This window comes from Schistocerca nitens, chromosome 1, assembly GCF_023898315.1.
Source record: "Schistocerca nitens isolate TAMUIC-IGC-003100 chromosome 1, iqSchNite1.1, whole genome shotgun sequence".
Classification (NCBI taxonomy): Eukaryota; Metazoa; Arthropoda; class Insecta; order Orthoptera; family Acrididae; genus Schistocerca; species Schistocerca nitens.
This window is the reverse complement of record NC_064614.1, coordinates 980,025,396-980,040,532: the sequence shown is the minus strand read 5'-3', so window position 1 is coordinate 980,040,532 and position 15,137 is coordinate 980,025,396. Positions and strand designations below refer to the sequence as shown.

At 39.4% G+C, this 15,137-nt stretch overlaps 1 protein-coding gene across 1 annotated transcript in view; it reads left to right on the top strand.

The window, feature by feature from the left end:
• LOC126195132 (carboxypeptidase D-like) overlaps positions 1-15,137 on the top strand; it is a 149,590-nt gene that overhangs the window by 99,405 nt on the left and 35,048 nt on the right. Inside the window, exons 2-3 of the mRNA XM_049933632.1 lie at positions 5,564-5,788; positions 11,477-11,607. Coding sequence (XP_049789589.1) covers positions 5,581-5,788; positions 11,477-11,607 — 339 coding nt within the window. The 5' untranslated portion in view covers positions 5,564-5,580. The remainder of the gene's footprint in view (positions 1-5,563; positions 5,789-11,476; positions 11,608-15,137) is intronic.

Genomic DNA, 15,137 nt, shown 5'->3' with positions numbered 1-15,137 from the left:
TCACATTTGAGAAGAATGCTGAATAGCAGGTTGTCTTGGACGCTCCTCTAGCAACAACACAATCCAGTAATCGTGAATAATGGCCATCATAGTGGTGTCAGATATCGTCTTTGGAGATGTCGTTCCATGCCGCTTACACTTGCTTTTGCAGTTAGTCAAAGGATTCTCCTAGTTACGGGCGCTGGACCAGATAGCATTCCATCATGATCACACAGTCACTAGGGGATGACGCTTGTCATTGTGCTGTCCAGAGACGAAGGTCTTGGATTGTACTACGTGTGACCCAACAAGTTTGCGTGGTGACGTTGTCCTAATGGAAGAACACATCTCAAATGAATGGGTAGCATCGTATACTGAATTTGTTCTGGACCATTAAATCTTCTTTCGACAAACCCCTGTTCTGTCACTGTTGGCAGCTAAGAGTCTCACCAAGGCACTTGATGTTAGTCATGCTTTTCGCTACCCGATGCACTTCGATACTTGATGCTCTGCTGGTCGACGCTACATTTGCAGACGACAACACCGATACAAAATCTGCTCTCATCATTAAATATAACTTTGAGCCATCCTTCCCACCAGTTGAGTCTATCGCCAGAGCATAGGAGATAAGCTACATAGCGATGAAGTTTGGGAGGAAATCTTGTGAGTAGTGCCTTCGCTCATAGCCTAGCTTTAGCGTTCAAATTGTTCCAGCTGATACTGTGGCAGCAACATTGTTCCTTGTACTGTAAATGTCATCAAAATGACTACTCATGTGATGCAACAGCTAGGATGATGTCGCCGCCTGGGACCAGGTCTCCTTGTCGTTACCTTTCTTCGGAAGGACCATTAACCCCCCCCCCTCCCCTCCCCCCCCCCCCTTGCACTCGCAAAGAAATGAACTCACTAACAATCAAATGATAGTACGAATTGTGCTGATCGATGTCGTCTTGACAAGTCTAAACTGTTAAATAATCAAGTTCGATGCTCGAAACAGCACGTCTCTTCTTCAGCATATCGAACAGATGTGATACGGGCTCGGAATTTCCATGCTCATACTGGGATCCGACTCGGAACGAACCACCATACTTCGAATCATTTCTCTTTACTACGGTGGATCTGCACACACAAAGGTATTCCTATTTAATTTTCTTGTAGTGTACGTCGTCTAGAGAGTCCTAGTCCCAGTTTCTTCCGTTTTCACTTGTATACATGTTCTGAAATTTCACTTCCTTCACTGATTCATATGCAAACAGGTTAAATCAGGACCGTATTTAGAATCTACACTCATGCTCATAAATTAAGGATAATGCTGATACATGGTGAAACAACGCTCTGGTGGGCGGTTTGCGGATTTAAATCACCTCGGGTTATGACCATGCGGTGCATTTGACCTGCGGTTGTCGCACGGTGGCGCTGGCAGCAGTCCACATATGCAGTGGTGTGTTGGTACATGTCAGAGTACAGTGCAGCGAGTAAGTGTGCAGACATTTTCAGACCTGCTAATGGTGACTGTGTGTTGAAAATGGCTGTAAGAACACATATTGATGACGTTATGAGAGGTAGAATACTAGGGCGACAGGAGGCTGGTCAAACACAGCAGGTCATAGTACGGGTCCTCTGTGTGCCACAAAGTGTGATCTAAAGGTTATGGCAACGATTCCAGCACACAGGAAACCTGTCCAGGAGCTACACTACGGGACGTCCTCAGTGTACAACACCAAAAGATGCCCGACACCTTACCGCGGCCACTGGAACAGTTGTCTCCAGACACACAGTCTGCAGACGACTGAACAGACATGGTTTGTTCGCCCAGAGACCTGCAAGGACCCCTGGTCATAGGAGAGCCCGTAAAGCCTGGTGTCAAGAACACACTACATTGTCATTGGAACAGTGGCCCCAGGTTATGTTCACGGATGAGTCCAAGTATAGCCTGAACAGTGATTCTCGCCGGATTTTCATCTAGCGTGAACCAGGAACCAGATACCAACCCCTTAATGTCCTTGAAAGGGACCTGTAGGGAGTTCGTGGTTTGATGGTGCTGGGTGGATTATGATTGGTGCACGTACACCACTTCATGTCTTTGACAGAGGAAATGTAACAGGTCAGGTGTATCGGGACGTCATTTTGCACCAGTATGTCTGCCTATTCAGGGGTGCTGTGGGTCCACCTTCCTCCTGATGGATGATAACGCACGGCCCCACCGCGCAGCCATCGTAGAGGAGTACCTTGAAACGGAAGATATCAGGCGAATGGAGCAGCCTGCCTGTTATCCAGACCTAAACCCCATCGAGCACGCCTGGGATGCTCTCGGTCGACACATCGCTGCATGTCTTCACACCCCTAGGAAACTTCAGGAGCTCCGACAGGCACTGGTGCAAGAATGAGAGGCTATACCCCAGCAGCTGCTCGACCACCTGATCCAGAGTATGCCAACCTGTTGTGCGGCCTGTGTACGTGTGGTTCAAATGGCTCTGAGCACTATGGGACTTAACTTCTGAGGACATCAGTCCCCTAGAACTTAGTACTTAAACCTAACTAACCTAAGGGCATCACACACATCAATGCCCGAGGCAGGATTCGAACCTGCGACCGTAGCAGTCGCGCGGTTCCAGACTGTAGCGCCTAGAACCGCTCGGCCACCCCGGCCGGCTGTGTACGTGTGCATGGTGATCATATCCTATATTGATGTCAGGGTACATGTGTAGGAAACAGTGGCGTTTTGTAGCACATATGTCGCGGGACGGTTTTCTCAACTTATCACCAATACTGTGGTCTTACAGACCTGTGTTGTGTGTGTTCCCTATGTGCCTATGCTATTAGCGCCAGTTTTGTATAGTGCCACGTTATGTGGCACCACATTCTGCAATTATCCTTAATTTATGAGCATGAGTGTATTACGCCCAAGGCCAAACAAGTGATGAGAAATTTTGTGAAAGCTAACAGCTAAAATTAGGCTGTCATCTAATTAGAAGTCTATAACATAGTATTTTGGATGTGTTATTTAATTTTATCGAAGTTTACTACACAATTATACACCGTTCAGTCACATTAACGTGACCCAAAAGACTGAACAACCACCTTTTGCCGTGTGGACTGCTGCAAAACATGCAGGAAAGAAGTCAGTGAGGTTCTAGAAGATACCGACGTGGATGTGGAGCCAAGCCGACTCCAGTACCATGTCCAGCTGCGCTAGATTTCCCGGTTGACGGTCCATAATGTGAACAACCTGATATAGGTGGTCCCACAGATTTTGAACTGGGTTTAAATCCGCAGAGTTTGGTGGCCAGGGGAATATGATAAACTCACCCTGGTGCTCTTTGAACCTCGGGCACGTACACTGCGAGCTGTGTGATACAATGCATTGTCCTCCTGGTAGATGCTATTGTGCCGAGGCAAAACAAAGTGCATGCAGTGGTGGACGTGGTCCTGAAGGATAGATGCATACTTGTGTTGATCCATTGTGCCTTACAGAATAATGGGCTCACACAGACAAAGCTGCGAAAACATTACCAGGCCATAATGCATGCAGGATTGCTTTTTGACTTTCGCGTCTTACACACCAACAGCCTTCTGTACAATGTAGCATAAGACTTATTTTCCTGAAAAGATCCCCTGTCGTCACCCAGTGGAGGTCCAGTTGCGCTATAATATGCAAATTCCAGCCTTCATTGCCGGCGATCAGCAGTGAGCATGGGTGCACAACGTTCACTGAACACTCATTCAGGAGAAACTGTTGGCAGCCCTTGGTTCATTTGGTCAGTCAGTTGCTCAACAGTTGCACTTCTAATGCCCTTATGCATCTCCACAGATGTCGTTCACCCCTGTCATTGATGGCCTGTGGTGCCCCACAGTTGCCTCAGCACCAGTTTTGGATAGCACCATTCTTTCATGCACACCATATTTTAACCATGGCGGCAAGCAAACAGTTTACAAACTTAGCCTGTTCAGAAATGCTTCCACCTTTGGCCCAAAAGCCTATGATCACTCCGTTTGAAACGTCAGATAAATCACCCTGTTTCCACATTACAACAACATCTACACTGTTTTCAGCGTCCCCCTCCCCGCCACCCCCGACACACTTTATATACACTTCAGTGCCAGTGCTGCCACCTGCTGTCAGTGAGAGTCTATTCCACATTGACGTCAAATATAGGTGGTGATTACATTAATGTTAGCCTACTGGACTGTGTATGATTTAATGAATTGGTGACAATAAAAAGAGGGAGAATTAAAATCACTGAAGTATGCAACGTGGTTTATTAACATCTGTATCAGCAACATACAAGTATTTTAAAAAGTACTCAACATTGATGTTCAGGTCTATGTAAAAAACTGTTTTATTTAAAAACTGCATTATAACTACAAGCGGTTGGTTAGTATAATTTTTACAACAGCAAAATGTGTCTTTTATCTAAACATATTCCTTTAAAAAAAGTATGAAATCATTTGCCTTATGAATTTTCCACTAAAATGCTCCCAGGTGGTCCAGTGGCTTTGCTATGACCTCATGAGTAAATGAGCTATCCATCAGCTGCTATGGATCTTAAAGAGAACTTGTATGTTTCCCACAGTATCATTAATGAACTAACTTATCTGAGAATGGTTGTTTTCCAAAAAAAAAAGAAAAGTGTTCATGGACCCTGGTCTCAATAAAATGAGGCACGCAACAAATCGGCTTTGCACCGCATCAAAATTACTTCAAACTGCCAAAACTCCGTTAACCATTCTTTTAAATGTCCTGTCAATTATGCCGTGTTTGACCGAGTGCCGAAGGGAATTTGACAGGAGAGAGCACAGTGTTTTTAGAGGTGACTGCTGACTAACTCAAATTACCTATCCATTGAAAAATTCAGCCAAACAAACCCACACGAAATAATAACCTTGGCATCTTTTGAGATCATAAGAGGATGCACACCATAGTAAAGTGGCCCATGGATTGAACACTTTTGCGTCTCAGTAGTGTTTCTCCAGTCTCGTCAATATTTGTAATATACCATCCACCATAGAGTTTCAATGTACTTTTTCTTAGATTCTTACAATAGAAGTATATAGCTCTAATATACAGTTTATTTCTCAGATCCAATTGCACATTCTTCTAAAACATACAACTAGTTTTGATCTCTTTTGATCATCTACAGATCTAAAAACAAAGTAAAACTAAATATGTAGTCTCTTATATTTTACAAAAGTAAAAATGCATGGTACGCATTGAGCGCAGCTGCATACCACAGTACTGTGATATGTTGTTCTAACACAGACGCAATAGGTTACTGATGCAACTACATAGGTAAATTCTACATTTATGTAAAATACTTTGCTTCTTTACATACTTACTTTTACGTTGTTTTTAGATCCAAAGATGCTCCAGGGAGATTGAAACTATTCATATATTTAAAAAGAATATGTAGATAGGACTTAAAATAAATGATATGTTAGAATTGTTTTAAAAATCAATACAGTTTCAGTTCTCTCAGGACGAATATGCCAGCTGTGGTTGAAGTATATAACTGTTTGCTTCTGCCACCTGTTACAATGTGACACAGCTAGCCTGTAGGAAATGCAACATCATTTATTTTCACAGAGAAACAACGTGAAGCCATGTTCTGGTGCCAGTCATTGCTCATGTCAGCTGTGACATTGCTGCTGGCTGTGGGCAGCTCGAGAGAAGCACCCTCTAATGCGCCTACACTACCGGAGTTGCCTTTCAAGTACCACAGCAACAAGGAGATTGCAGAGCTGCTGCAAGTTTTTCGGGATGCCTTCCCAAACATGACTGACCTCTATTCCATTGGACAGTCCGTTAACAGTGAGTACCTACTGGTTGTTCATGGTTCATGCATCATTTTATATGTAGTGTTTCAGGAAGCAAAGTAAAATATTCAATAGGCAGTTGTGATAAGAAATTTGAATTAAAATGATCATATCAATACCAACGAAGACTTGGCAGTAGAGAAATGATCATATCAACACGAATAAAGACTTATCAACAAGTAAAATAAAGTTTTATGAAACTGTTGACTGGGAGATTCCTGATAGTTAACAGAGCTGCCTAAATTGAATGACCTTTCCTCATGCACAAAAGCATGAAGTCTGATGCTGTGTAATAAGTCCGTCCACCAAGTGCAGGTGACTGTGATTAATATGTGTAAAGGTTAACATCTTGTTAGTATTATATAAGTAGATGAATGGAGGAGGTGCAACCAGGTTATGGCAAATATGTTTTTATTATTACTATTTCTTTTTTTGCCATTTCCCAGTGCTTTACGAATTTTCAAGTATATTGCCGGTAAGATTATACATTCTTTAACAATTTTATAATTAGTTTTAAAGATACTATATTATTTTGATGAGGGGGAGCCACTGTGTTAGTTGGCAATGATTAATGAGATCTTGTTAAGTGTTATATGAACTCAGATTGCTGGTTTACATATGGTTCTTCTTGTTTCATTTCACCCTCTTTGGGGTATGCTGGATCAATCATTTCTTTGTGCATTGTTCTTTTCTTAGGGCCCAGTATTTCTTCATTCTTTCTGATCTTCTTCTCCTCTCTTCTTCTGAGATGAAGGGTTTGGACTTTCGTGTGGTTTTGTCTTGGAACCTTATGTTTTCATCTTTAGTAATTAATTTAGCAGTTTGATCAATAAGTGAATTTTCTGAAATCTTTAATTCCACTTGGTCTTTCTCAGTTTCTTTAAACCAGTTGGGCTTCGTTTTTTGGTTACGGAAGAAGTCAAAGATTTGTTTAGTTAATCTGTTGGAATTCATTCTGAGAAGATGACCATAAAAATTTATTCTCCATTTTCACATAGAATCTGAAAGTTTTTCAATTTTCTTGTAGAGTTTCATTTTTGATGTATATAATCTTATTGTCTTGAAATTTTGGCCCAATGATTTTTCTTAAAATTTTTCTTTTCTTTAGCCCAAGTTTCTCCATTTGGCCTTTGAAATTCATGTTAAGTGTTTCTGTTGCATACCGTGCTTCTGGCTTAATCACTGTCTTGTAATGTTCATATTTGGAAAAAGGAATGTAATTGATATCTCCTACTGTTACTGCATCATGTTCACAGTAAGGATTACTTCGAATGCGTATTCAGGAAAGATAGGTGGTGTGTGATCCATGATTAAATCTTGAGCAAATAATGGAACTTACAAACTTTTTATTCACCTTATCTGTGTGGAACTAATAGTTCCCTCCCTGTATTGCATGCTGAATAGCACTAAGAGATATTCTGCACTAAGCATCCCCATCAGATGAACATATCACCATACACAGTGTCAAATGCCCTCACTCAATGAGATTCTGAGGGAAGATTTAATCAGCAATATTGGAGTGAAGTCTGGAGATTGGAAACTCTTACAGCAGCAACTCTCCTCACAAAGCCAGTGAAATATGGGCAAGTAAAATTTCTTCTCTCATCACAACTCAGACCAGCTCCCTCCAAGTCCAGTGCACTGTACAACAGTGTGTTAGAGATCTCTTCTACAGGAAAGCAATGATAGTGTGGAGCCAGAGCATTCACAAGAATAGCTGATGTGGTATAATTCATTTGTCCTCCAATTCACTTCAGGTGTCATTTAAAAATCCTGACCAGTGGGGTGTGAGCATTGGGGTGGGGATGGGTTTAGAGGTCACTTTTTTATGTTTTTCTCAAACAACTTAAAAACTGTGGCTTCCAGTGAAAATGTTTTCCAGCACAAAACTAAACTACATAAAATTCCTACAAAAAGGGTCTTTGTAATTTTTTCTCTAGGACTAGAAGTTTAGGCCTTTGATGGATGGAAAAATCACAGATTATTAAAAATATCGTGCTAGTGGTATAAAATTAATGCTTACATTTAAATGAAGTGGATTAGAAACAAATATTAAATGTGTGTACCACCTCTGAGTGCAGTAGAACCTTATTTAACGATAAACTGTGCTCCGGGAGTGTAATAGGATGGAGTGGGGAGATATCATTGGGTAGAAGTGTGAGGAAAAGTAGGTTTACAGATTGCGTTCATGCACTTCCCTCCCACACAATTCTGCAAACTGAAGGTTGAGAAAGTGATTCACCAACCCATCTACCCCCGTACATCAGAAGAAGCAACTACAGTGTGTTTCACGAAGTTATAAGGGCCTCCACAGGGTACCTTATGAGCCACTGACGGTGCAGTGCACACACAGGCCCAGGGAGTGTGTGTGCATTAGTGTCATTAGTAACTTGACAAAAGAGTTGTTGTCAAATCATTGACAGAAACTCTCAAAAAATTAATTCACAGTATCAAGATACTGATTGCTTCAGTACACAGATACCAATTCTACATCTACATACTCTGCAAGCCACCTAACAGTGTGTGGTGGAGGGCACTATACGTGCCACTGTCATTACCTCCCTTTCCTGTTCCAGTTGCGTATGGTTCACGGGAAGAACGACTGCCGGAAAGCCTCCATGCATGTTCAAATCTCTCTAATTTTACATTCGTGATTTCCTCAGGAGGTATAAGTAAGGGGAAGCAATATATTCGATACCTCATTCAGAAATGCACCCTCTCGAAACCTGGACAGCAAGCTACACTGCGATGCAGAGCGCCTCTCTTGCAGAGTCTGCCACTTGAGTTTGCTAAACATCTCCGTAACGCTATCACACTTACCAAATAACCCTGTGACGAAACGCGCTGCTCTTCTTTGGATCTTCTCTAACTCCTCTGTCAACCTGACCTGGTATGGATCCCACACTGATGAGCAGTACTCAAGTATAGGCTCAATGAGTGTTTTGTAAGCCACCTCCTTTCTTGATGGACTACATTTTCTGACTCTCCCAATGAATCTCAACCTGGCACCCGCCTTACCACCAATTAATTTTATATGATCATTCCACTTCAAATCATTCCGTACACATACTCCAAGATATTTTACAGAAGTAACTGCTACCAGTGTTTGTTCCGCTATCATATAATCATACAATAAAGGATCCTTCTTTCTATGTATTAGCAATACATTACATTTGTCTATGTTAAGGGTCAGTTGCCACTCCCTGCACCAAGTGCCTATCCGCTGCAGATCTTCCTGCATTTCACTGCAATTTTCTAATGCTGCAACTTCTCTGTATACTACAGCATCATCCGCAAAAACCCGCATGGAGCTTCCGACACTATCTACTAGGTTATTTATATATATTGAGAAAAGCAATGGTCCCATAACACTCCCCTGTGGCATGCCAGAGGTTACTTTAATGTCTGTAGATGTCTCTCCATTGAGAACAATATGCTGTGTTCTGTTTGCTGAAAACTCTTCAATCCAACCACACAGCTGGTCTGATATTCCGTAGGCTCTTACTTTATTTATCAGGCTACAGTGCGGAACTGTATCAAATGCCTTCCGGAAGTAAAGGAAAATGGCATCTACCTGGGAGCCTGTATCTAATATTTTCTGGGTCTCATGAACAAATAAAGCGAGTTGGGTCTCACATGATTGCTGTTTCCGGAATCCATGTTGATCCCTGCAGAGTAGATTCTGGGTTTCCAGAAATGACATGATACGCGAGCAAAAAACATGTTCTAAAATTTTACAACAGATCGATGTCAGAGATATAGGCCTATAGTTTTGTGCATCTGCTTGATGACCCTCCTTGAAAACTGAAACTACCTGTGCTCTTTTCCAATCATTTGGAACCTTCCGTTCCTCTAGAGACTTGCGGTACATGGCTGTTAGAAGGGGGGCAAGTTCTTTCGCGTACTCTGTGTAGAATTGAATTGGCATATATGAAGTGCATATTGGGCCTGATGATGGTATTATTGAGATGCCAAAGCTGGTTGTGTAAATTAAATAACTTCTCAAAATGTATGGTAGTTTGGAAACCTTCTCTGGTAAATATTTGACCATCATCTGTCCTGTGTCTACAATGGATCAACAGAGAAAATTATTCTAAGTCCAGTTTTAAACATCTACAGGATGTACTGTGTGTTTCAGATAGAGCGTCCTACACTGAGCATAAATCAGCACTTGTTTAGTCAAGTTTTCTGAAAACACTTCATCATCCACTTTCAGAAACTTGCTGGACTTGTATTCTAAAGGTGTGCAAAGAGAAATGTAATGGGGGCAGACAAGCTTAGATCTATGTCTACAAAAAGTGTATGACAACAGGACATCTCAAATTCTTTCAAGTACCATCTACCTTCTCAGAATCTAAGTTTTGCAACTGATTTACGCAACTTAAAGTGTTTTTTGATACTTAAGTGAATGTTTTCATCCCTGCTAAAAAATCTAGTTTTTTTTACTTAAATGGTTTTGTATGAAAGGAAAGGAAAAAGTTCAAATTATATCTGCTCCACAGTCAGCGATTTCTGGGCTGTTTATAATTTGAAGCTATCATGACATTTTTTGTGACATAATTTCTATAACACACTATGATTATCATGAAGCATTGATGACAGGTAATTGACCACCCAGTGCAAACAACTCACAGAGATCTATACCTTCATTTACATACATACTCGGCAAATCACTATGAAATGCACACATCTGTTGAAGAAAGCCCTAAGATGCTCACATTCCATTTGACAGCACCACAAATGCACTCAGCAGTGAGGCACATAAAGAGCCAGGCAAGTATTCTTGTTTTCTTGGAGCATGCAATTAATTACACTGACATATTTAGAGTGCTTGGAATGCTCCATAGATGGGCTGAACATAGATTATTTGTTCTGTAGGAGAACAAAGGAGCATTCATGATCTTGCAGCAGATTTCATTATAGTTCCTGTGTAAATAAGAAAGGCAGATGAACTATATCAACATTCTACCTGCACTTACCTTTAATACATCCTGTTAGAAATAAGTATGCATCACAAAATGTGCTTTCCAATTCTTTTTTCCCTCTCACTTTTGGTACCAGCCGTCTGTCTGGCTTATTTTATGTTTAGTTGATATAATGGTGACATTTCTGCATTATTGCTGAGCTATGTTCCATGTGCCAGAGAGTTGGCAAATGTAGAAAAGTTGGTCAGTGGCTGTTGTATCACATAGAAATGAGATGTTTCTAGATGTTGAGACTGAACACATGTTGTCCATTATTGAATTTCAGGTGATCTGTTGCATTTTGCTCAATGTGTACACTGTTAAATTCAAAGCTAATTGCTACTGCACCACTGTTACCTGCACATTTTTTACTATGGCAATTATCATGATGATGGTGGTTTTGAACAAATAAAGATGTTAATAACAGATGCCTGACTTTGCAGTCTGTGGAGAACAGAGATGGAGTGACTTGTGTTTGGCCATAATGATCAGTTTTTGATTAATGCCCAGAGATCTCATGTGACTCTTATTTAGTTAATTGGTGAACAATACATGTGTGTGTGTGTGTGCACATACATTTTGAAGGTTACGTATGCTTACACACGAGTATGCAGACTAATTTAGTTAATTAGTTATTTGTAGTAAACTCTAATCTTAATTCTTTTGTCAATGAAATCTTCTCCAAAACACTAAATGATCTTTGATCCATTTTTCCACAGAACAGGAACTGTGGGTTCTGCAAGTATCAGCAGCAGAAAAAGATCAGATAGGAATTCCTAATGTCAAGTTGGTAGCCAACATACATGGTAATGAACCATCTGGACGAGAAATTATTTTGCAGCTTATAAAGGTATGTAAAAGATAGTGCTGCCATGCCTATACCTGAGTTCGCAAATAGTGGGAATAACTTTACAAAGTTAATTTAAATCTGTAACAACTTTGTCTTATATTGATAATTTAAATTTTCTGGATCATAATCATTATTTTCTTCAGTCATATACATACATACATACATTAATTCTTGTTGCATAGATCATAAATACGACATTTCGTAATGATGTGGAATGTGTCACTTTAACATAAGTTATGCCTGTATGTCACAATCATCTGCCTGTACCATAAAACTGCTTAGATTCTTAGTCAGAGATGATTGAAATTATAGCTGTCTTTCCTTTTATTATTCAGTGCTTAAGTCTTTCTTGTAATTTATCAACTGAGCTACATGAAATATAGAACCGATTTATAGAGATCATTCACTTTATTTTATGTAGAACATGTTCATCTCTTACAGTCACACTTTTACTTGTAGTATTTCATACCCCTCACAAGGAATTTGCATGAAAGACTTTAAAAAGTTAATGTGGTGAAAGAAAAAGAAGTGTGTTGCATCCTGGTAGATGCCTACACTACTTTTAACCCTTGTCTCATGTTAAGTACTCACATAGTGCTAATCTGTAAACAACTCTGGTTAATAAAATATCTAAACATTGCTTAAATTTCATAAATTTTTGTCCTAAACAAAGCCAATTTCTTTGTATGAATAAAGTATGAGTATTTGAATCATCTAAGGAAATAAACTGGCCAAAGATTTTCTGTTTGTGTTATGAATAATATTATGTGGCCCACATGACTGATTATCAGCTATAGGGTTGGATTAATAAAATTTTCTATAACTTTAATAAACACAACAGATATACATAACAGAGACTTTAGTAATCAATAATATATTCTTCTTCACTATTCACAACAATCTGCCAATTCTGTGGTAACGTTTCGATTCTGTGGCTGTGGAAATTGCATGGTTTTGAGGTGAAGAACTTGTCAAGCCATATTTGGAGTGCATTTTCATGAAGAAAGGAAGTTTCTTCAAGGTTGCTTGATAGAGAGCAGAAAAAGCAAAAATCTGGGGTGCAATACCAGGTGAAAAAAATGGGTGTGGAATGACTTTCCAACCCAAGTCTTGTGTAGTGCTTTTTGTCAGTCTAGCAGAATGCAGGTGGGAGTAGCATCACTGCACACAGTTTTCCTGATTATTCATCTAGGATTGTGTCTGCAATACATCTCAGTTGTTGACAGTAAACGTCACCAATGAAGGGTACATCTTGGGGAAGCAGTTTCTAGTCTGCCACCATATGCATAATATTGTCTTTTGTGGATGCATGCAGGTCTTTGTAGGGAGAGTTGCTGCTTTGTTTGTGCTCAACCATTTCTTTCTTTTTTATTATGTTAGCATAAAGACACCATTTCTTATCACCAGTAATGATAAAAGATAGGAATGGTTGGTGTTGTTCAAAACCCAAATGATGACGAACAAGCAGAGATGCATAGATGGCCACCTGCTGATTTATGTGATTTTGGTTTAGAGCAAGCATTACTTATACACCTGATTTTTGGATCTTACCCATTGCATGAAAATGTCACATGATGATGGAATGATTACAGTTCACTGCTGTTGCCAGTTCTCAAATGCAATGATGTGGAACATTGTGGATTAATGCATTTAAATAATCTTCATCAAACCCCAAAGGTCTTCCAACATGTGGAGAGTCACTAATGTCAAAATGATCCTCCTTAACATGAGAAAACCATTTTCTTGCACACGCTGTGTCCACTGGTATTATTGCCATACAAGGCACAAATGTTTCAGGATGCTTCTGCTGCTGCCACCCCTCTATTGAACTCAAACAAAAGAATATGTCAGAAATGTTCTGATTTCACCACTTGGCACTCCATTTTCTAGCATACACAGCTCCACTCACTATCTCCAAATGACAAAATTACAATATGTAAACTCAAATAGCAACAGTGAACCACAAATAAAAATGGCAATTGATAAATAAAGCCATAGCAACTGGAATGACAACATGCAAAACAAAAGCACTATGAACTTATGCACCAACCTAATATAACTGTACCATACTACTTATTCATAACAACTGAGAAAACAGCTCTTTGAAAGACCAAACAACCAGAAAGTTTATTATCAGGAAGTAATTTATATCTTTAAATTAGCATAAAATATTTACTAAAACTATCCATATGGGTCTACAAAAGTAAACAAATAGTAAAAAATGTAGAGATCATGTTTATCAGAAATGTACCACCCAAAGCAAAAGAAAAGAAGGTGGATAATTCATATACTGCTCTAAATGGCAGTTGAAGATGAGAAAATGAGTATAATCCTGAGAAAAGTAAATTAAGGTTGTTCTCAAAAAAATAAGTTACATAACTTTTAGTTAAGAGAAATGAGCTTCAAGTGTGCATCACGATTATTACATTTAATGCAAAAGTGGTGTCAGCTAAAGTGAAGAGTGAATCATTTATTTTGTTGCAAGTTTCATAGAGCCCAATGCTATTAGATTTGTCAAGATATGGAAAAACTGAGTGTTTGTACAATAATTTACAATGAATTGTTCATAAAATTTGTAATAATGGATACAGTAGAGAACAATATGATAGTCATAAGGAAACTTATATCAACTAATGCTATTTCAAAAAAATAAAAATAAAAAATAAAAAAATAAAATAATAAATCTTCCACTAAATGGGACATCTCAGCTGCACAGTAGCTCCACACATACATACCTATTTATGATAAAAAATCACTAATTGAGTAGAATGGCTTTTGTAAGAGGTATTCTTCCAATTTGCTCTTGAATTTTGTTTATATGAAGAGAAAGAATTTCGATTACTCTAGGTAGAGTATTGAAAACTTGCATGCCACAGTAATTTCCTCCCTTTTGCACATACATAAAATTTGTCTGGTTACTATGTAAATCCTGTTTTGACCTCATACTGTGTCAATGATATCGACTATTGATTTTGAAAAATAGAGTCGTTTTTATCAAAGAAACATACAAGGGGGAATATATACTTAGATATCATTGTAAAAACCTGCATTTTCTGGAACAGGTTCCTGAAAGAGTGTCTTGGAAGAAAACTAATTTGTCTGACTCTCTCTGAGTTCCAAATATTTTTTGCCAGGGTCTTATTACCCCAAAAGATGATGCTGTAAGGCAATAGTTCATGGAAATATCTAGAGTAAGCACCTCTGATGGCATCCTTATTTGTGGATGATGCAGTTATGCATAAGGCAAGAGCTGCAGAATCAAGTCTCTTTCCAAGATCAAGGCTATCATCAGACCAATTTAACTTCCTACCAGTGTACAGAACTAAGAACTTAGAAGATGCCGCTTGCTGTATTTACCATCCATTACATTTTATATTTATGCTCTGCAGTCCTCTCTGTGTTACATGAAATTGTACCGTTAAGTAATGGGGGATTATTATTATTATTATTATTTTGCATCCAGCAGAAGTCCTTTACAGCTAAACCAAAGGATATCATTAAGTACACTGCCAGTAGAAGTTTTCAGGAAT